Source organism: Saccoglossus kowalevskii, chromosome 6 (assembly GCF_978046115.1).
Source record: "Saccoglossus kowalevskii chromosome 6, keSacKowa6.1, whole genome shotgun sequence".
Taxonomy (NCBI): Eukaryota; Metazoa; Hemichordata; class Enteropneusta; family Harrimaniidae; genus Saccoglossus; species Saccoglossus kowalevskii.
Window position 1 is genome coordinate 12,463,239 of NC_140646.1, and position 21,410 is coordinate 12,484,648.

The 21,410-nt window shown below is 35.3% G+C and overlaps 1 protein-coding gene across 1 annotated transcript in view; it reads right to left on the reverse strand.

Moving 5' to 3' along the window:
• LOC100374159 (kinesin-like protein KIF28) overlaps nucleotides 1–21,410 on the reverse strand; it is a 41,484-nt gene that overhangs the window by 6,938 nt on the left and 13,136 nt on the right. Inside the window, exons 6-24 of the mRNA XM_085500572.1 lie at nucleotides 16,784–16,908; nucleotides 16,402–16,480; nucleotides 15,512–15,575; nucleotides 15,177–15,363; nucleotides 14,635–14,787; nucleotides 14,114–14,211; nucleotides 13,604–13,701; nucleotides 7,892–8,130; nucleotides 7,637–7,737; nucleotides 7,039–7,244; nucleotides 5,824–5,966; nucleotides 3,878–4,024; nucleotides 3,119–3,263; nucleotides 2,670–2,757; nucleotides 2,386–2,559; nucleotides 1,852–1,974; nucleotides 1,204–1,473; nucleotides 912–1,082; nucleotides 340–468 (exon numbers count right to left, since the gene is read on the reverse strand). Coding sequence (XP_085356698.1) covers nucleotides 340–468; nucleotides 912–1,082; nucleotides 1,204–1,473; nucleotides 1,852–1,974; nucleotides 2,386–2,559; nucleotides 2,670–2,757; nucleotides 3,119–3,263; nucleotides 3,878–4,024; nucleotides 5,824–5,966; nucleotides 7,039–7,244; nucleotides 7,637–7,737; nucleotides 7,892–8,130; nucleotides 13,604–13,701; nucleotides 14,114–14,211; nucleotides 14,635–14,787; nucleotides 15,177–15,363; nucleotides 15,512–15,575; nucleotides 16,402–16,480; nucleotides 16,784–16,908 — 2,740 coding nt within the window. The remainder of the gene's footprint in view (nucleotides 1–339; nucleotides 469–911; nucleotides 1,083–1,203; nucleotides 1,474–1,851; nucleotides 1,975–2,385; nucleotides 2,560–2,669; nucleotides 2,758–3,118; nucleotides 3,264–3,877; nucleotides 4,025–5,823; nucleotides 5,967–7,038; nucleotides 7,245–7,636; nucleotides 7,738–7,891; nucleotides 8,131–13,603; nucleotides 13,702–14,113; nucleotides 14,212–14,634; nucleotides 14,788–15,176; nucleotides 15,364–15,511; nucleotides 15,576–16,401; nucleotides 16,481–16,783; nucleotides 16,909–21,410) is intronic.

The following is a 21,410-nucleotide window of genomic DNA, read 5'->3' on the forward strand; positions in this document are numbered from 1 at the left end:
ATCCAGTAACACAACACATGTAAAGGTTAAATGTCACAAAATATTAATTTTTAAGCAAAAATAAAGTATTTGCACATTTTTGTTCATGGAATCTGCCCCATATAATTCTATCAACAGCATTAGGATATTGACATTTAAGTGTACAAATATTTTTTGGGCAATTCTTTCTACAAATCATGCATTTGTAACTACACTAGAGGCTAATACATAACTCCAACAAATCCAATTAATTTTATTTTCAATAACTGCTCATCCTTATCAAATCATCAAGTATCTATAACTTCTTGTTAGTTAATTATGTTAATTTATCGTCAAATACCAAACACAATTGATACATACCCGGTTGATAAGATGAACACGTGTTTTGAGTTTCGTACCAGTACTATATGCCACCGCGGACACTGCTCTGAAAAATGGTTCATACTGTTGTTGTTCCACAGGTTTATTTTCCCAATCTTTGCATATATCCTAGAAGCAACAATGAACATCGAATCGTTAACATCTCTATTTTAACCTTTTCACCATCAGATTTTCTCGCCCAAATTTTTCTGCACTTTATTCTTAAATTCCTCAATATTTCTGGAAATGAACCCTAATTTTGGAGCCAACAGACAAAATTGAGTGAATTTTCAGTTTTTACTCAAAAGAATTGGTTATTTTAGTGCAGACTATAAACGAGACTATTTTGTGAATTTGTGATGGAAGGGGAGAACTGTTGGTGAAAAGGTTAACATCTCTATTTTAAAACACAACAAATCTGAAAAGTAGGACTGACACTTGTCATTATACTTATTTTATCACATATTAGAAATGTTTTTCACTTAAAAGGTAAATTGGTCAGGGATAATAACATCCAGATAAATCCAATCACATTCAAAGTCAAAGTCAATTGAAAAACATGCAATTCCCACCTGAAGTCGTCTTTCCTTTCTCTCAAGTCTGTCAAACTTCTTCTGCAGAAGCACGTACTCCGCCTTAATTTGAGTTAAATCGCTAGGCGTATCAAGTCCAAACTGAGTATCTTTTCTCCTGAGTTTCATATTATTTGCTTTGCTCTGTATTGATTCCATCTCCCGAATTTCCTGAAAAAAAAATTTAATAATATATAATCCCACAACTAATAAAGCATTGGCTGAAATAAATAGATCGGCCATCGAAAATTTGTCAAAGACATTAACAAAATATTTAGAAAAGTATTCATACTTTGGTTGACATTTTGCTGAGATTCGAATCCGGCATTGTATCCTCTTGTACACCATAGAGCAAGAATGTAATGCATCCGGAATCAAAATATTCCAAATGGTCCTTTGTCATACTTGGAAATGAGACGACCTTAGAATGATTCCACTCTGGCGAGAGAGATCCGGATAAGGTCTTTGTCTGGGTGTAGTCATCCTGGTCATGCACACGATACTTTACAAACAGTCCCTTAGAATATCTGGCTTTGTTCACATCACAGCTTTTAACATTCACCTGAAATGTAATAATTCAAACACTGAATTGAGTTTCATCCCTTCAAAAGAAATAATAACAATAAAGTTTACAATAAAAGTACAGTTACAATTTTGGTTGCTTAAAAGCTCCTTATTTCATAAAAAGTGTTTGTTGAGGACAAAATTTCCCAGAAGTCACTGTGACTCCCTGTCTTGTGGACTCTGAGAAATCTTAACTGCTTAAAAAGTCAATTTCACAAATCCCTGTCTCATGGACCCCAGAGAAATATTCACTGCTACAAAAGAGACTGTCACTCCTTAGGACCCAAGGAAAGTCAATTTGACTCCCTAGGATCCAGTCAAATCTTCACTTCATATTTTGTCATTTCCGTGATATCAAACAGTGGATCTCAGTTACCTTAAAATGAAAAGGTTTTCCTAATAACTCAAAAGGATCATCAACAAACATATCTTCATCTATAGGTTTGCCAGTCTGTGTGCATGGAGTAATATTTATATACATTGTGCCTTCATCTGTGCCCTAAAACAAAACAAAACAGTTATTTAACAGAGGAATACAGAAGAATTGTTTGATGAATGGTTAACACTGGTCTTAGACTTGGATAATCCATGACATGATCCCGATTAATCCAAATTGAGTTTAGAAGTAAGTCACAATAACAAGACAATTTTTATCAGAACTTTGTGAAGTACAGCATAAAACAAAGCCATATGGTAAAAGTTAGGAAAATCTGGTGATACGTTTTAATGGTAGCCAACCAACCTAATAGATGAATCTTGATGAGTTAATTAAGTTTAATAATTAATTAAACCCTCTGAACCTACATTATTTTTCTCATATTTTTTTTAATAATCATGACCTGAAAATAAATTATATTCAATTTGTATGTGAAAAATGATGATGTTTAAAAACGTTGTTGAGAAGACTTACTTTGTAATCGGTCACCGCAAGCCCATCATCAAAATCTAAAGCGTATCCTAAACTTTGTAAAAAGGCATTACAACTACCAATCATGACATCCTCTGTAGGTTCCCAGAAAGGATCTTCCTCTTTGGGAATTTTGTTGACATCCTCATCACCATCCAACCATCTTTGGTAAAGATCCTGAAAACAAATAAACATTAGGTCAATGATTACATGGAATGAGGAAAAAAAACTTTTGTTGGGAGTGGGTCTATGGCAGAAGTCTGGTTTTGTCGGGATGTTATACTTGCCTGCATTAAGTATCTTCTGTTCATAAACTTTCCTCGTTCCCACAGCCAAGTGTTTCCATTTAACAAATTCTTCATCTTAACCATAACTCTATTAATGATTAAATAAGGTACACTGATGAATGCATGAATAGTTTTCATATAAAGTATTTATCTATGTTTAACCTTTTCACTCAAATCATTCTGCACTTCTTTTCTTATATTCTTCAATATTTCTGGAAATGAACCCTAATTTTGAAGCCAAAAGACAAAATTTGTGTCAGTTTTCAGTTTTTACTCAAAAGTTTGGCTATTTTTGTTCTAATCTTCTGAAAGAACGTGCCTATTTTAAACGGGACTATTTTTTGATTTTCTGATGAAAAGAGGGAACCGTTGACAGATTAGCTAGGCAGCTTTGATTTTGACAAGTTTAGTTCAGCTGCATCCAATTTATACAGACAGGCTGTACTTACTTTGTTTCCTTGCCACCTTCCTGTGCGGCTGCACTGATAAGTACCACCTCAAACCCTTTGTGTTTATTGAGTTCTTCACTGATAGCATTCGCTTCACTTACTAATGGAAGGATTTCTAAAACTTGTTCTTGAGCTCGTTGTTGATCTGACGATAGTTAAACGACATGCTTTGTTTTAGAAATGCTAACATTATGTGCTGGTAATTTTTTATTATTGGGGGGGTGAGGAATTATGAAACAGACTTTACATGCATTTTACACAAAGAGCTTATTTTTAGCAACATAGAATTTCTCTATCCATCCAAATTGGCAACTAAAATAATGTTTCCATCTCTAGAGCAGATTAAATTTGCATTGCCATATTGTATGAAATGTGTATCATATCTGCTGAACAATATATACATCATTAATGTTGAGATAGTACATCGATGGGTAACAAGAAATTAACTTCAGAGATATGAATATAAGTGAGCTCCCCTAAATAAAGTTAGATTTGTAAACAATAGACATTCACTGGGTTTGAAGGCTAAATTGTTAAATGTTTGTATGGATTTCTTAAGGCATAAGAGCGTCAGGTACTCTCTAAATGAAATGTGTGAAAAGAACAGGACAGGAAGTCTACTTTCAATATTTCATATTCATTAGCAAAACTAACATCATTTTTACGTTTTAGCTCTTTCTTGAAGTGATGTTCATGAAGAAGAATAATAAATTTTTTTTTTTAAATCCCCAGAACGTAAATGAGATATTTTTTAATTACCTTTACTCAGTCCAGCCATACCACCAGTAGCAAAACCTTTGGCTTGTGCGATTTCTGTCTGTGCAAACTCCCAATCAATAGTCTCGGCTAATTTACGATCTTTACATGGTTTCAGAGGATTCTTGAAAATATACATATGATTGGAACCTGCAATAAACACAATTATTTAGGAACAAGTCATTGTCAATGACACGTCCCCGTTCCGTTCATATTTGAGTGACATATACATTCAAAGCAGATCATGACCGAAATGCACCTGCATATGTACAACACATTGTGCTAAATCTGAACAAAATCCATCCATGCATGACTGAGATCCGGTTCTGGAATTGTGAAAATACGTGATTTTGATGCATTTTCGGCCTTAAAATGGCCATCATTCCGCTATTGTTAAGCAGATCATGAAAAAAATGCACATATCTGTTTGTGACATGATGTACCATGTGTGTGTGAAGTTTGAACTTGATCAATCCAGACATGTCTTGGATACGGATCCAGAACTGAATTCTTTAACAAAATGGCCGCCAGGCGGCCATTTCGAACTTGATCCGAAAAAAAAAAAGACGTGCATCAAGGTCCTATTATGTTTAATGTATGTACCAAATTTGAACAAAATCCATCCATGCATAACTGAGATACGGGTCCGGAATGGTGAAAATGTGCGATTTCAATGCATTTTCGGCCTTAAAGCGGCCCCCATTTGGCTATCGTTAATGAGATCATGAAACAAATGCACATACATATTTGTGACATGATGTACCTTGTGTGTGTGAAGTTTGAACTTGATCAATCCAGACATGTCTCGGATACGGATCCAGAACTGAATTCTTTAAAACAAAATGGCCGCCAGTCGGCTATTTCGAACTTGATCCGAAAAAAAAAATGACGTGCATCAAGGTCCTATTATGTTTAATGTATGTACCAAATTTGAATGAAATCCGTCCATGCATAACTGAGATCCGGGTCCGGAATGGTGAAAATGTGCGATTTCAATGCATTTTCGGCCTTAAAGCGGCCGCCATTTGGCTATCGTTAATGAGATCATGAAACAAATGCACATACATATTTGTGACATGATGTACCTTGTGTGTGTGAAGTTTGAACTCGATCAATCCAGACATGTCTCAGATACGGATCCAGAACTGAATTCTTTAAAACAAAATGGCCACCAGTCGGCCATTTCGAACCCGATCCAAAAAAAAAAATGACGTGCATCAAGGTCCTATTATGTTTAATGTATGTACCAAATTTGAACAAAATCCGTCCATGCATAACTGAGATCCGGGTCCGGAATGGTGAAAATGTGCGATTTTGATGTATTTTCGGCCTTAAAATGGCCGCTATTCGACTATCGTTAATCGGATCATGAAAAAAATGCATGTGCATATGTCCCATATAATGTGTGATGTATGAGTGAAGTTTGAACTTGATCGGTCCATGCATGTTCGAGATACAGGTGATCACGGACGCACGGACGGACGCACACAGGGCAAAACATAAGTCCCCGTTTTCGGACTGCGTCCGAACGGGGACTAACAATTGACAACTATTTTGTTGGCTCAGCTATGACAGGATGATTATACTGCCCTCTTCTGGTAGAAATCATAAGACCAGTTGTTTTTTTAAGCAAAGCTTGCCTTTGGGAACAGTTTTGATGAGTGGATTTTACTATTCAGGTTAACACCATAAATTACTTCCCAACAAAAAGCTGAAGCTACATTTTTATTTTTGCTTTTCTATCACTTTTTTCTTCATTTTGGACCAAATGGAAATTATACAAATTTGGGAAAAAATTACGGATTTCTTTTTTATAGTTTTTTTTAATTTGATATTGAATTAACTAACATAAATAAATAAGATTACACTATGACTATACAAATTACATTATCATACAGACTGTGAATTATTATAAAGTGAAGAGAAACCCTTGATGCCTATGTACATACCAAACAGAATTCTGTCCATATCCTCTAACAATCTTGGTCCAGTTAAGGGAGCTCCATTGACTTTAGTTTTAGCACCAGGCCCCCCAGGTTGAATCGTTATTTCACCCTTCTCATTCTTCACAATAGCATGGTTCTTCAGAATACTGTGAAATAATCAAAGTGATCAAATCAATTTCTTACTGTGTTGATTGTTATAATAATAAGGTTATTATGAAGATACCTCAAAGTATGCACGAAGACAGTACAGCAAAAGTATCGACCACTGTGCAGCGGAGATCGATGCGATGAAGTACTTTCTGAGTGCATATTTTGAGGTATCCTCGTAATAACCTTATTATTTTACATCTTTTCCTTACAAGGATACATCATGGGAATGCCAAAATACAAAAAGTTTAGAACAGAATTTCGAACTTCTCTGTGTGGAGTCCGGTAAAACCCTGATGGCAGTCATATTTGTTTTTATTATTAGAGGACACTTATGCGTGTAATCATTCCATATTTGAAATTTGCATTTCCTTGTATGGTAGGATAAAAATACCCCGAAAAATACCGCAAAATTACAGCATGCTGTACTTATGGTGTTACAAAGACAAATGTATAATAATATTAGATATAAACAATTCAGATGTATGTATGGCTGTGTTTATTTCTTGTCCCAAATATGTGTAAAATACAGTCAAAATGTATCTACTATTATAAACAACACACTGAATGTTATCTCAAAAAATTCATTGTAATACTTTTCCAGCTGAAACAGTTGTGTTTGGTTGTAAAAAAATTATGACAAGTCTAAGGGGTGATGGGAAACTAAAACGTTCACATGACAATGTTTATTTTGACTACTGTGTGCAAAAACCCCATTGTAATGTTTTTATCTAAAATGAGGAAAATGAGTACATCTGATGCAGACATTAAAGGCAGTGTATGACTTTCAATGTGTTCTCAAGTCACAGTTCAGTCCAATTATGCAAAAATAAAACACTATATCCTATTACATTACATTACATCGCTACTGGAAGATGTCTGATGATGAGATAACGCTATTAAAAAATAACATCGTTTCCAACTATTTTGTTCACACTTTTCAAGGTGTTTTGGAGGTGGGTATTAATGGATCAACAACAAGATTACATTTGCTGTTTTAATTAGAATTCATTGAACTACACTTTGATCATATCATACATGGACAAAATACAAGACATTGATTATACTAACCTCAACCCTGATAAGATAACAGTAGGTGTGGGTTCAGCATCCTTACGACCAATGGTAGTTTGACTGCCTCCCAAGAAATGGACAACCAGTCCACTCAGCAGGGGGTCTACATTCAAATTCATAAAATATGGTTCTTTGTTTTTCCTGGCCTCCGTCATTACAACGGCTTTATTTTCCGCATCAAATTCAGCATGGTCCCTGGCGGCCTGCAATTAAATAGGAATATATTTACTGATTAACAACAAATGTGATACACTTCTTGTTCGTCCATTGATACAAGAAGGTCCATCTAGTCATCCTGAAGTCAGGGTGAACTCGCTTTGTGGGTCCGCAGGCCAATCTGCGACCGAAAGAGTCTCTGGCAATGCGGAAGAGAGATGGGAGCAAATATAGGTTTTTCTGCATGCGAATATGTTTCAAACATGAGTACCAATAATACTCAAATTCACTTCACTTTGGACAACTTCAACTTCAACTGTGCTCTATAATTGAATCAACATAATCACTTTGCAGTGCACATCCCAATTGCATGTAAACAAATAATGCATACATCGCATGGGACCCCTACTGAACAATGAGACATTTTATCTTATATAACCTTTTCTTCCCAGCTTGATCCTGACTCTTCAAGAGCTTCCATGTTTGCCATCAGCTGAGCTCGTATTTCCTCTTCCATTTGTTTTCTCATCTCTTCACGCTCTAAAAAAATAATAATTAGGAGATAAACTCATAGTGCGCCATTCTCAGTATATCGAAACTATCTATATAAATTATTTTATTTTATATAAGTCATCAAGCTCATCAACAGCACTTAAACATGAAGAAAAATAACAGAAATGAAATTTCTTAGTACCTTCGGCTGTCAAACCCGACATAGTAACCTGCTCTGTAGGAAGAGCACTGCCACTGCTAAGTGCCTTCTTAAGTTTTTCATTTTCTTCTCGAAGTTCACGGATCAATTTATCTAGAGGGTTTTCATTGATCACAGCTTTGTTTTTGATTTTCTTGGCTCTATCAGCATATCGGAGCGTACCAAGCGTTTCATCATAATTTATGTCAGCGGGTGACAGAGCAGCAATCATCACCGTTTTACTAAAATGATAATAATTTATTAATATTTATAAACATGAAATGATAAGAGTGAAATGGAAGCTGTTATGTGTCATTTTTAGACCATTTAGATTTGTTTTTGTTTTTCACTCAAAAATTAAAATGCACACTATAAATGAGACACAATCTAAAGAGATACAAATGATTGTAAATTTGGTAGTGCCTCCTAAAATACGACATTTCAGTCTCATCTCACAATGGCTGCAATTCAGTGAACAGTGTGGCCAAGTCGATGAACAAAATGGCCTTATTCCGTGAACAGATTGGCCAATTCAGTGAACAGATTGGCCAATTCAGTGAACAGATTGACCAATTCAGTGAACAGATTGACCAATTCAGTGAACAGATTGACCAATTCAGTGAGAAGATTGACTAATTCAGTGAATAGATTGACCATTCAGTAAACAGATTGACCAATTCAGTGAACAGATTGACCAATCAGTGAACATATTGACCAATTCAATGAGCAGATTGACCAATTCAGTGAACAGATTGACCAATTCAGTGAACAGATTGACCAATTCAGTGAACAGATTGACCAATTCAGTGAACAGATTGACCAATTCCGTGAACGGATTGACCAATTCAGTGAACAGATTGACCAATTCAGTGAACAGATTGATTAATTCAGTGAACAGATTGACCAATTCAGTGAACGGATTGACCAATTCAGTGAACAGATTGATTAATTCAGTGAACAGATTGACCAATTCAGTGAACAGATTGACCAATTCAGTGAACAGATTGATTAATTCAGTGAACAGATTGATCAATTCAGTGAACAGATTGATCAATTCAGTGAACAGATTGACCAATTCAGTGAACGGATTGGCCAATTCTGTGAACAGATTGACCAATTCAGTGAACAGATTGACCAATTCAGTGAACAGATTGACCAATTCAGTGAACAGATTGACCAATTCAGTGAACGGATTGGCCAATTCAGTAAACGGATTGACCAATTCAGTGAACGGATTGACCAATTCAGTGAACGGATTGACCAATTCGGTGAACAGATTGACCAATTCGGTGAACAGATTGACCAATTCGGTGAACAGATTGACCAATTCAGTGAACAGATTGACCAATTCAGTGAACAGATTGACCAATTCAGTGAACAGATTGGCCAATTCAGTGAACAGATTGGCCAATTCAGTGAATAGATTGACTAATTCAGTGAACAGATTGGCCAATTCAGTGAACAGATTGGCCAATTCAGTGAACAGATTGGCCAATTCAGTGAACAGATTGGCCAATTCAGTGAACAGATTGGCCAATTCAGTGAACAGATTGACCAATTCAGTGAACAGATTGACCAATTCAGTGAACAGATTGACCAATTCAGTGAACAGATTGACCAATTCAGTGAACGGATTGGCCAATTCAGTGAACAGATTGACCAATTCAGTGAACAGATTGACCAATTCAGTGAACAGATTGACCAATTCAGTGAACAGATTGACCAATTCAGTGAACATATTGACCAATTCAGTGAACAGATTGACCAATTCAGTGAACATATTGACCAATTCAATGAGCAGATTGACCAATTCAGTGAACAGATTGACCAATTCAGTGAACAGATTGACCAATTCAGTGAACAGATTGACCAATTCAGTGAACAGATTGACCAATTCCGTGAACGGATTGACCAATTCAGTGAACAGATTGATCAATTCAGTGAACAGATTGATCAATTCAGTGAACAGATTGACCAATTCAGTGAACGGATTGGCCAATTCTGTGAACAGATTGACCAATTCAGTGAACAGATTGACCAATTCAGTGAACATATTGACCAATTCAGTGAACAGATTGACCAATTCAGTGAACAGATTGACCAATTCAGTGAACGGATTGGCCAATTCAGTAAACGGATTGACCAATTCAGTGAACGGATTGACCAATTCGGTGAACGGATTGACCAATTCGGTGAACAGATTGACCAATTCGGTGAACAGATTGACCAATTCAGTGAACAGATTGACCAATTCAGTGAACAGATTGACCAATTCAGTGAACAGATTGACCAATTCAGTGAACAGATTGACCAATTCAGTGAACAGATTGACCAATTCAGTGAACATATTGACCAATTCAGTGAACAGATTGACCAATTCAGTGAACATATTGACCAATTCAATGAGCAGATTGACCAATTCAGTGAACAGATTGACCAATTCAGTGAACAGATTGACCAATTCAGTGAACAGATTGACCAATTCAGTGAACAGATTGACCAATTCCGTGAACGGATTGACCAATTCAGTGAACAGATTGACCAATTCAGTGAACAGATTGATTAATTCAGTGAACAGATTGACCAATTCAGTGAACGGATTGACCAATTCAGTGAACAGATTGATTAATTCAGTGAACAGATTGATCAATTCAGTGAACAGATTGACCAATTCAGTGAACAGATTGATTAATTCAGTGAACAGATTGATCAATTCAGTGAACAGATTGATCAATTCAGTGAACAGATTGACCAATTCAGTGAACGGATTGGCCAATTCTGTGAACAGATTGACCAATTCAGTGAACAGATTGACCAATTCAGTGAACATATTGACCAATTCAGTGAACAGATTGACCAATTCAGTGAACAGATTGACCAATTCAGTGAACGGATTGGCCAATTCAGTAAACGGATTGACCAATTCAGTGAACGGATTGACCAATTCAGTGAACGGATTGACCAATTCGGTGAACAGATTGACCAATTCGGTGAACAGATTGACCAATTCGGTGAACAGATTGACCAATTCAGTGAACAGATTGACCAATTCAGTGAACAGATTGACCAATTCAGTGAACAGATTGGCCAATTCAGTGAACAGATTGGCCAATTCAGTGAATAGATTGACCAATTCAGTGAACAGATTGACTAATTCAGTGAACAGATTGGCCAATTCAGTGAACAGATTGGCCAATTCAGTGAACAGATTGGCCAATTCAGTGAACAGATTGGCCAATTCAGTGAACAGATTGACCAATTCAGTGAACAGATTGACCAATTCAGTGAACAGATTGACCAATTCAGTGAACAGATTGACCAATTCAGTGAACAGATTGACCAATTCAGTGAACGGATTGGCCAATTCAGTGAACAGATTGACCAATTCAGTGAACAGATTGACCAATTCAGTGAACAGATTGACCAATTCAGTGAACAGATTGACCAATTCAGTGAACATATTGACCAATTCAGTGAACAGATTGACCAATTCAGTGAACATATTGACCAATTCAATGAGCAGATTGACCAATTCAGTGAACAGATTGACCAATTCAGTGAACAGATTGACCAATTCAGTGAACAGATTGACCAATTCAGTGAACAGATTGACCAATTCCGTGAACGGATTGACCAATTCAGTGAACAGATTGATCAATTCAGTGAACAGATTGATCAATTCAGTGAACAGATTGACCAATTCAGTGAACGGATTGGCCAATTCTGTGAACAGATTGACCAATTCAGTGAACATATTGACCAATTCAGTGAACAGATTGACCAATTCAGTGAACAGATTGACCAATTCAGTGAACGGATTGGCCAATTCAGTAAACGGATTGACCAATTCAGTGAACGGATTGACCAATTCAGTGAACGGATTGACCAATTCGGTGAACAGATTGACCAATTCGGTGAACAGATTGACCAATTCAGTGAACAGATTGACCAATTCAGTGAACAGATTGACCAATTCAGTGAACAGATTGACCAATTCAGTGAACGGATTGGCCAATTCAGTGAACAGATTGACCAATTCAGTGAACAGATTGACCAATTCAGTGAACAGATTGACCAATTCAGTGAACAGATTGACCAATTCAGTGAACAGATTGACCAATTCAGTGAACATATTGACCAATTCAGTGAACAGATTGACCAATTCAGTGAACAGATTGACCAATTCAGTGAACAGATTGACCAATTCAGTGAACATATTGACCAATTCAGTGAACGGATTGACCAATTCAGTGAACGGATTGACCAATTCAGTGAACGGATTGGCCAATTCAGTGAACATATTGACCAATTCAGTGAACAGATTGACCAATTCAGTGAACAGATTGACCAATTCAGTGAACAGATTGACCAATTCAGTGAACATATTGACCAATTCAGTGAACATATTGACCAATTCAGTGAACAGATTGACCAATTCAGTGAACGGATTGACCAATTCAGTGAACGGATTGGCCAATTCAGTGAGAAGATTGGCCAATTCAGTGAACGGATTGACCAATTCAGTGAACAGATTGACCAATTCAGTGAACAGATTGACCAATTCAGTGAACAGATTGACCAATTCAGTGAACAGATTGACCAATTCAGTGAACAGATTGACCAATTCAGTGAACAGATTGACCAATTCAGTGAACAGATTGACCAATTCAGTGAACAGATTGGCCAATTCAGTGAACAGATTGGCCAATTCAGTGAATAGATTGACCAATTCAGTGAACAGATTGACTAATTCAGTGAACAGATTGGCCAATTCAGTGAACAGATTGGCCAATTCAGTGAACAGATTGGCCAATTCAGTGAACAGATTGGCCAATTCAGTGAACAGATTGACCAATTCAGTGAACAGATTGACCAATTCAGTGAACAGATTGACCAATTCAGTGAACAGATTGACCAATTCAGTGAACGGATTGGCCAATTCAGTGAACAGATTGACCAATTCAGTGAACAGATTGACCAATTCAGTGAACAGATTGACCAATTCAGTGAACAGATTGACCAATTCAGTGAACAGATTGACCAATTCAGTGAACATATTGACCAATTCAGTGAACAGATTGACCAATTCAGTGAACAGATTGACCAATTCAGTGAACAGATTGACCAATTCAGTGAACATATTGACCAATTCAGTGAACGGATTGACCAATTCAGTGAACGGATTGACCAATTCAGTGAACGGATTGGCCAATTCAGTGAACATATTGACCAATTCAGTGAACAGATTGACCAATTCAGTGAACAGATTGACCAATTCAGTGAACAGATTGACCAATTCAGTGAACATATTGACCAATTCAGTGAACATATTGACCAATTCAGTGAACAGATTGACCAATTCAGTGAACGGATTGACCAATTCAGTGAACGGATTGGCCAATTCAGTGAGAAGATTGGCCAATTCAGTGAACGGATTGACCAATTCAGTGAACAGATTGACCAATTCAGTGAACAGATTGACCAATTCAGTGAACAGATTGACCAATTCAGTGAACAGATTGACCAATTCAGTGAACAGATTGACCAATTCAGTGAACAGATTGACCAATTCAGTGAACAGATTGACCAATTCAGTGAACAGATTGACAAATTCAGTGAACAGATTGACCAATTTAGTGAACAGAGGTGACATGGACATTTATGATGACAGTCACTTTGCAGCATTTCAATCTTTCACTATTACATCATGTTTACCTGTTGCCTCCCAAGGCATTCTGTAACAGTTTTGTGAGGACAGAATCACGATATGGAACCATAATTTTCTTCTTGCCCATTGATAGATCAGCTAAAGCCTAGAAAGACAATAACAAATACAAGAGTATACTCTGTTTAGACTAAGTAGTACACTGCATCCTAAAGTTGGTGTCACACCAAAGCTAAACCCTTTGAATGTAAAATAGAAATTGGCACCTTTCGCAAAATAAACCTTTCTGTCCAAAAAGGGGTGTGTTATCATGATCCTCTATTTACTTTCCAGAGTCTTGTCTTGTAACATTCTTTTTCTGGTTAACTATATAATTAACTTGTAATGAAAAACTAAAATGACCAATCACCATTCATAACCTCTTAATTAATCTCTAAGCACATCACCTGCTAAAAAACTTCCATGGATAGCCGAAGTGCATAAGAAAAAACAACGATATGTGTACTCCTCTCTCTACAGCCACATACACAAGTAAAACACAACTATCCCGACATACTCACCGATATGACATTACCCAACGCTGAGAGAGACTTGTTAATATTGGCACCTTCTTTAAGACGATCTCCGGTTGCACCGGTACTATCAGCACGTTCACTACCTGGGTGAAGACGACAACTCAATATCAATATAAAGATTTGCATTTCTTTTCAAAAATATAATCAAGTAATGTCAAATGCAATTATAGTAATTCAGAATTTTTTGCTTTTAACATATTTGTTATGTTTTTTTTTCTTACTGACATTATTGAATTTACTGTTAGATGATTTAGAAGCATTCATACGGATAAATTTGCTTAAAAGCCACTGTTACTTAACGTTTTAATGAACCCAGTGAAATGTACACTGTTACAAAATGTTGTGACCCCACCCCAAAAATTAAATAATAAAAGATAATAGTATGGTATGAGTGGTAAGGCAAATTATAACATTATCCTTATACCCCAAGACAGTACCTGCACAATCATCAATCAAACTCACAATCCAACTGTCAATCAACTACAAAAAAACCTGAAAACATGTACCTGCTAAATCTACAAGGTTGATTACACTGGTTTTCTTTGTTGACTGGCCCGATTCATTCGTACTAATTTGATCGAATGTCACAGTGACTACAGTATGTGCTCTACTACTTGTTGCGTTCATATTAGTGGATGCCACCGTACGGTTTGCGGTACCTGTAAAACAACAATAAATATAATGATTTTTAATTTCTATTTTTAAATACCAGCTATCTTGGTCTTAGTAATCTCATTTAAAATAATATGTGACTTTGTGAGATGTTAACCTTTTCACTACCAGTTCCTTCTTTTCATCACGAATTCACAAAATAGGCCTGTTTATAGTCTGCACTTTCCTTTAAAAAATTTTAACACAAATAGCCACATTTTTTTGAGTAAAAACTGAAAATTTACTCAAATGTTGTTTGTTGGCTCCAAAATTAGAGTTCATTTTCAGAAATATTGAAGAATATAAGAAAAAAGTACAGACAAATTTGGGCGAGAAAGTCTAGTGGTGAAAAGGTTAATACATTGATACGACATGCCTGTATTCCTGGCACACCTACCTTCAGCAATTCTTTTCTCAATTTCTTTGTAGCTACCTACAGCAACTTTCCTCAAATCTTGTACATAGAACAGGCCAAGTTTAGGATTCTGTCGGACTTGAAGGCCACCTTTAGGAGTGACTTTTTGTAATAAATCACGTACTTGTTCATTGTAAATTTCCAACATGGAAAATGTAATTTGATATTTCTGGAATCAACATAAAATGCAAAATGAATTTTTGAGTGGATTAGAAAACCTAGAAAAAATGTGCATACAGTGTAACAGAATGTGAAATATTTTCCCCTATATAATCCAACAACAATTCTATCTTTACCAAGCACAATATATTACTCACAATGTCAGACTTTCCTTTTGCCATGGCATTGAAGAGTTCATCACACGTAATGGGAACAATACCTCTGAATAGTAAAGAAAACAGGAAAACATTTCAACAAACAGGCTATTATTAATTAAAGCATTGAAATTAATTAATTATATTAACTGAAATCCCTACAACACACACTGATGATTGGCTAAATTGTATGACATCACTACAACACACACTGATGATTGGCTAAATTGTATGACATCACTACAACACGCTGATGATTGGCTAAACTATATGACATCACTACAACACACACATTGATGATTGGTTAAACTGTATGACATCACTAAAACACACACTGATGATTGGCTAAATTGTATGACATCACTACAACACTCTGATGATTAGCTAAATTGTATGACATCACTACAACACACTGATGATTAGCTAAATTGTATGACATCACTACAACACACATTGATGATTGGCTAAACTGTATGACATCACTACAACACACTGATGATTAGCTAAATTGTATGACATCACTACAACACACACTGATGATCAGCTAAACTGTATGACATCACTACAACACACTGATGATTAGCTAAATTGTATGACATCACTACAACACACACTGATGATTAGCTACACTGTATGACATCACTACAACACACTGATGATTAGCTAAATTGTATGACATCACTACAACACATACTGATGATTAGCTAAATTGTATGACATCACTACAACACACACTGATGATCAGCTAAACTGTATGACATCACTACAACACACACTGATGATTAGCTATACTGTATGACATCACTATACTACACACCAAAGAATGGCTAAACTTTATGACATCACAACAGATACACAGTGCTGACTATAACACATATCACCATTGCATTTACCTATTTTTCCCATAGCCAACCATGGAATATGACTTTCCAGATCCAGTCTGCCCATAGGCAAACAGAGAACAATTGAATCCTGCAAAACAACACAAATCAGCAAATTTTAGATCAGTCATATATTACTCCAGCCCTGAATCATAACAAAGTCATTCCTGCAGAAAGAATGGTTTACCCCTGAACACCTTTTTGATTCAAAATAATTATAGAAATAATAATGTACCATATTCTACCAAAGCTATCCCGCATAAATAATGGGCATCCTCTGATTCTAACTTAAGCCACCCCTGCAGAAATAATGATCTAGTCCTGGAAACATACCCTGCATCATTTCATAAGAGATGCTCATTTGTTTCCTAGCAGACATGTTCTAACTACATACCTTTAAATGCATTATCTAATACGCCTTGTCCAAGGTCATCAAATACAATTTGTTGAGATGCATATTTACTTCCTGGTTTACCTTCTAAAATACCATCTGCTGACTCAGTGAATCCATCATGTGACCTGAAATGAATTAAGAAATGTGACTTTCAAAAATTAAGAGAAGACTACTATAATTATTTAAATCAACATATTATATATGCTTGATTATAAAATGAGGTGTGTCAAAGGACAAAGTTAGTCATATTTTAAGGATGCAACAGACAATACAGAGCATGTGTAAAATACATTGTTTGTTTACATAATATTTGAACACACACTGCGAGATGACTACCACCCTTTAATAAAACTATTATCTCTAACAGAAGTGCAAATAAACCATAGATTATGTACTGGATCAATATAATATGACTTATTGAAACAATATACACACCTAGGTCTTTTAGTGTAAACACATGTGCTACTAACTGAACAAATGCTCATTACTCATAAGTTTGTAAAATGATCAGACTGTGAAATATCAAGGTATTAATAATTATATTAAAAGCTCCACTATTGTTGCACATAGGATATGGGCACCCTGCAATGTCTGAAACATTTATAAAAACATAGTTTGGGCATCGGTGCAGTGACTGTGACACTTTTTATTTCATTTTAAAACCAACAGTAATATTGTATGGAAGAGGAATTAGTAGGAGCGAACTGGCAGTTTGATCATTCACAGTTTGAAGGTTTGTAGCAAACACTCATAACCTGCATATACATATAAACACTTATATAACATTGCATTATCTATTACATGTACAATACATATTCTATTCAAAGCATTGTACTTTATTGGCGATATCACGAATTATAGTCAAAAAAGGCCCCAATTAAGTGAGTCATCTTCGTTCGGTGTTATACCATTGAGGTAGATAACTAATACCATTGTTAAGTCTGAAAAAGCCTTGTCGTTCATTGCGTTGAGGGAGAAAGTAATAACAAAGAGTGCTCTCACTGATTCCATTACACTACACGATTTTACAGTACACACAATATAAAAACATTTAATTGACTGCATCTATTGTTATCCCGTCAATGCGGGTGAAAAGTTCAATAAACAATGGTTGCTATTTCTATAAATAAACATACATGTAACCATGGCAACAACAAAGGGGGGCGTACCATCAACTTGATTACAGCCATATTTAGTTTGGTTTATTTATTCATTATAGTTAAGTACTCATAAAATGTTCATTATCATTATTCTGTTTTATTTAAAAACTGAATTTTTGGATCAATTAATCAAGATAAACATCATGCTACAAATTTACATTGAATTTCAATAACGCTCTATTACCTTTTTTAGAAGCACATCTTCAATAGAAATGCACATAAATCAAAAATTGTGTTTATGATCTATGCAACATGATGAAAACATGACGTAATTTGATTGTATAGAAACTTCTAATAGAGAAAATATACAAAACGATAATAAATTGCCAACTATGTCATGTAGATTGGTTGCATGCCCTCGTCTCCAATATGGTCTGGGAGTAAATTCAATCATTCTTAATGGGTTTTATATTCTCCATGCCCCAAACCTGAATAAAGAATGACATCACAGAAATACAAAGTAGTTGATCTTAAATAACAGTACATTGACTGATTATATGTATGTGCATTCATGCCTGAAGTATTTTTTTTTGTTTTTTGTATAAAATTTGATAATATTATTATATTTTTAGTTGCAGTACACATAGACCAAAACTTTATTCAGTGAATAGTGAATCATTAAAATATGACTTATTTTGATCACATGCACGCAGCTCTCATTATTATAAAAAGTGCAAATATATTCATAGATCAAATATGATATTTCAACAACCTTAATATTTAATTGTGAACAAATTCGTTAACATTTCTAAACCATTCATGTCCATGGCTGCTGGTCTGATATTGCAAAGTGACATAATGTATCACAGATGGTACCCAAATATGGCTTTTATGGAGCGTAAATATTGTATACTGGCATATATCACAAGCAATGTGAGATCCATGCAACAAATAAATACGTGAAATATGCTCACATTACAACAGGCCTCAAGTGTTAGTGTTAGGATTATTATATAAGTTATTGCCAATAAAATATTGTTTTTAATAAGAAGCGATAAATTGCTCTGACTAAACTCAGACATGGTCTCATATTGATCCTCATAGTCTCTCGTTAGATGAAATATTTATAGTGCAAAATCATTGAGGTATGAAGTATTTTATAATGTCATTGATCTACTCGATAATAATATTCAATTCACTGAAATTACATTGAATAGCTTTGTGGTATTTAATGGCAATACTTACACGCTACCTGGTAATGTGGCAATGACAGTAATAATTCTCATTTAGTGTTTTATTAATTATTGACTCTTCAAAAAATGTAAAGCTAACTTTATGATAAATTATGTCAAAGACTCACATATTGTTAAAAAATTAAACTTAAGTTCAGCAACTAAAATCGCGGTAGATTGACAATTAAAAGCTGGAATTCAAATCTGTAAAGTGAAATTAATACACTTGTAATCAGGTATCTAAGCTAAGTTTGAAACGCTGTTTAACTTTTAGTTTAAGGTGCATGTATACATGTAACATAACAAGTTGAATGCATTCACTAGCAGCGAGCAGAACAACATGCCGCATATTTATCTATGATGTTTATAAGTACCTTGATAATCCATATCGGAAACCTTTCTCATTTGGTTTGACTTAAAACCAATAGTTGGAAATATACAACTTACAAGGGATGTTACTGTAGAAACAAGACAGTCACCATAACAACCTTCGGTATTACAATATTAAAGTCGATCATCTACTTTTTTTTTTAAATTTCATTCTATTGTATGCAATCATTCTCAGCTATTAACATTATAAGTAGGTAATACCGGTAATTGCAAAATACATCCGTGCTGATCGGCGACAGGGCTCAACATATGATAGCTTTGATTTGTGAGAAAAATATTTCATTGTGTACCTGGGCTGCTCGTGCACAAGCTACATTTTCCCAATGTGTGTTTTCTCTAAATTATATTTTTAATTTTGTTTAGAGGGGTGGGGTGGGGGTGGAGTTGACAACCGATCTGTTGAGAAGTGTATATACAGTTAACTTTTGTGGAACAGATAGGAGAGGTGAAATTATATATCTAGTCCATCCCTGTCACACCATCCCTTCTAAAGAATTAACCTGCACTTGGTTGAAAAAACTATGTTAATTGATACTAGCCTTACACTTGTACTATTTAAATAAGGGAATTGAGACACCCTTCACCCCACCCAGAATTTGGTGTTCAGGATTTAGAAGTTGTGGCAGGAAATAATATAAATCAGATTCTGTCGTAATTTTGCCCATCCGAAAAATCGCCCTGGGCGGTTTCACGGCTGGTGAGCCCCTATTTTTAGGGGGCTTATATTTTCATATACCGGCAGTTGGACCACCCAAAACAAAAGAAACTATTGCAGAAGCTAATCTAAAAATAAAATTGCATACGTTTTTTCCTAGCTGTATTAAAAAGTAGACCATGCATCTTTCTCCAAAAAAAAATCACATTAACGAACCTCGTGCGCCAAATACAATTATTTTGTTTCATTTTATTAGTAACGAAAGTATATTCTAAAAGAAGTTTCAAATAACAAAGAACATAACTGCATTGCTTAGTAGCAAATGATCGCGGTAGCGGAATCCGGTTATGCTGCGTTTTACAATTGTTGATTATTACCTAATGATTATAATAACGTTCCAAAAATAAATTCATTGAGTTGTTATGAAATGCAAATAAATTTCAACTTATTTCATCGATTCTGATCGCATTTTTAATGCTCGATGCTGTAGAAATGAATATCCACCATGTTTTGACCTGAAATGGTGTTCTTTGAACTGAAAGGTCAAATCGATAATTAACCAATGAAAACGATGGATGATGCCAACGTGTTCAAATTACCATAGCTCATTTAAATATGTTAATGTTATATTAAACGCCGCACGGAAGTGATTTGGTGATGTTGTAGATCTCATGCCACTAATCTTAAAAGCCTTGCATAGACAAAATGAAATTTTTTAAATATTTTTTTTTCAGGTGCTCCCTGTTTGATCACCTGGGTTAAAAGTGAGACCAACATGTGGTCTCTTGTTTACTACTTAGCGGCTGTGTACCTGTGGGTTTATTCTATTGCCCTGGGCGGTTACTTGGTCCCATTTTATTTTTTTAAAAACCCAAACTGCCGTTTAACGGCCCTGGGCGAATTTACAACAGAATTCGGTATTTTGAGTAACACTAAAACTATGGCAACTAATTGTTCTTCTGTAGTCCTGAGGAAGACAATAACATTATGGAAATTTATAATATTAAATTATTATGAATAATATATCATTTTTTATGTATATGTCGATATTGAAATCAGTCTATGCAGACAGAATTTAAAATACAGTTGATATATGGTACCTTTAAATAAAAGTTTTCCAGGAATAAAAATGGCTGTGTGTTGGTCAAACTAGATTAGAAGGACTGATTAGACCCAAACTCTAAGTTGCTGTTTTTCAGATTACCAGTATGTATTAAACTAACAGTGGGGATTAGTAATAAAACATTTAT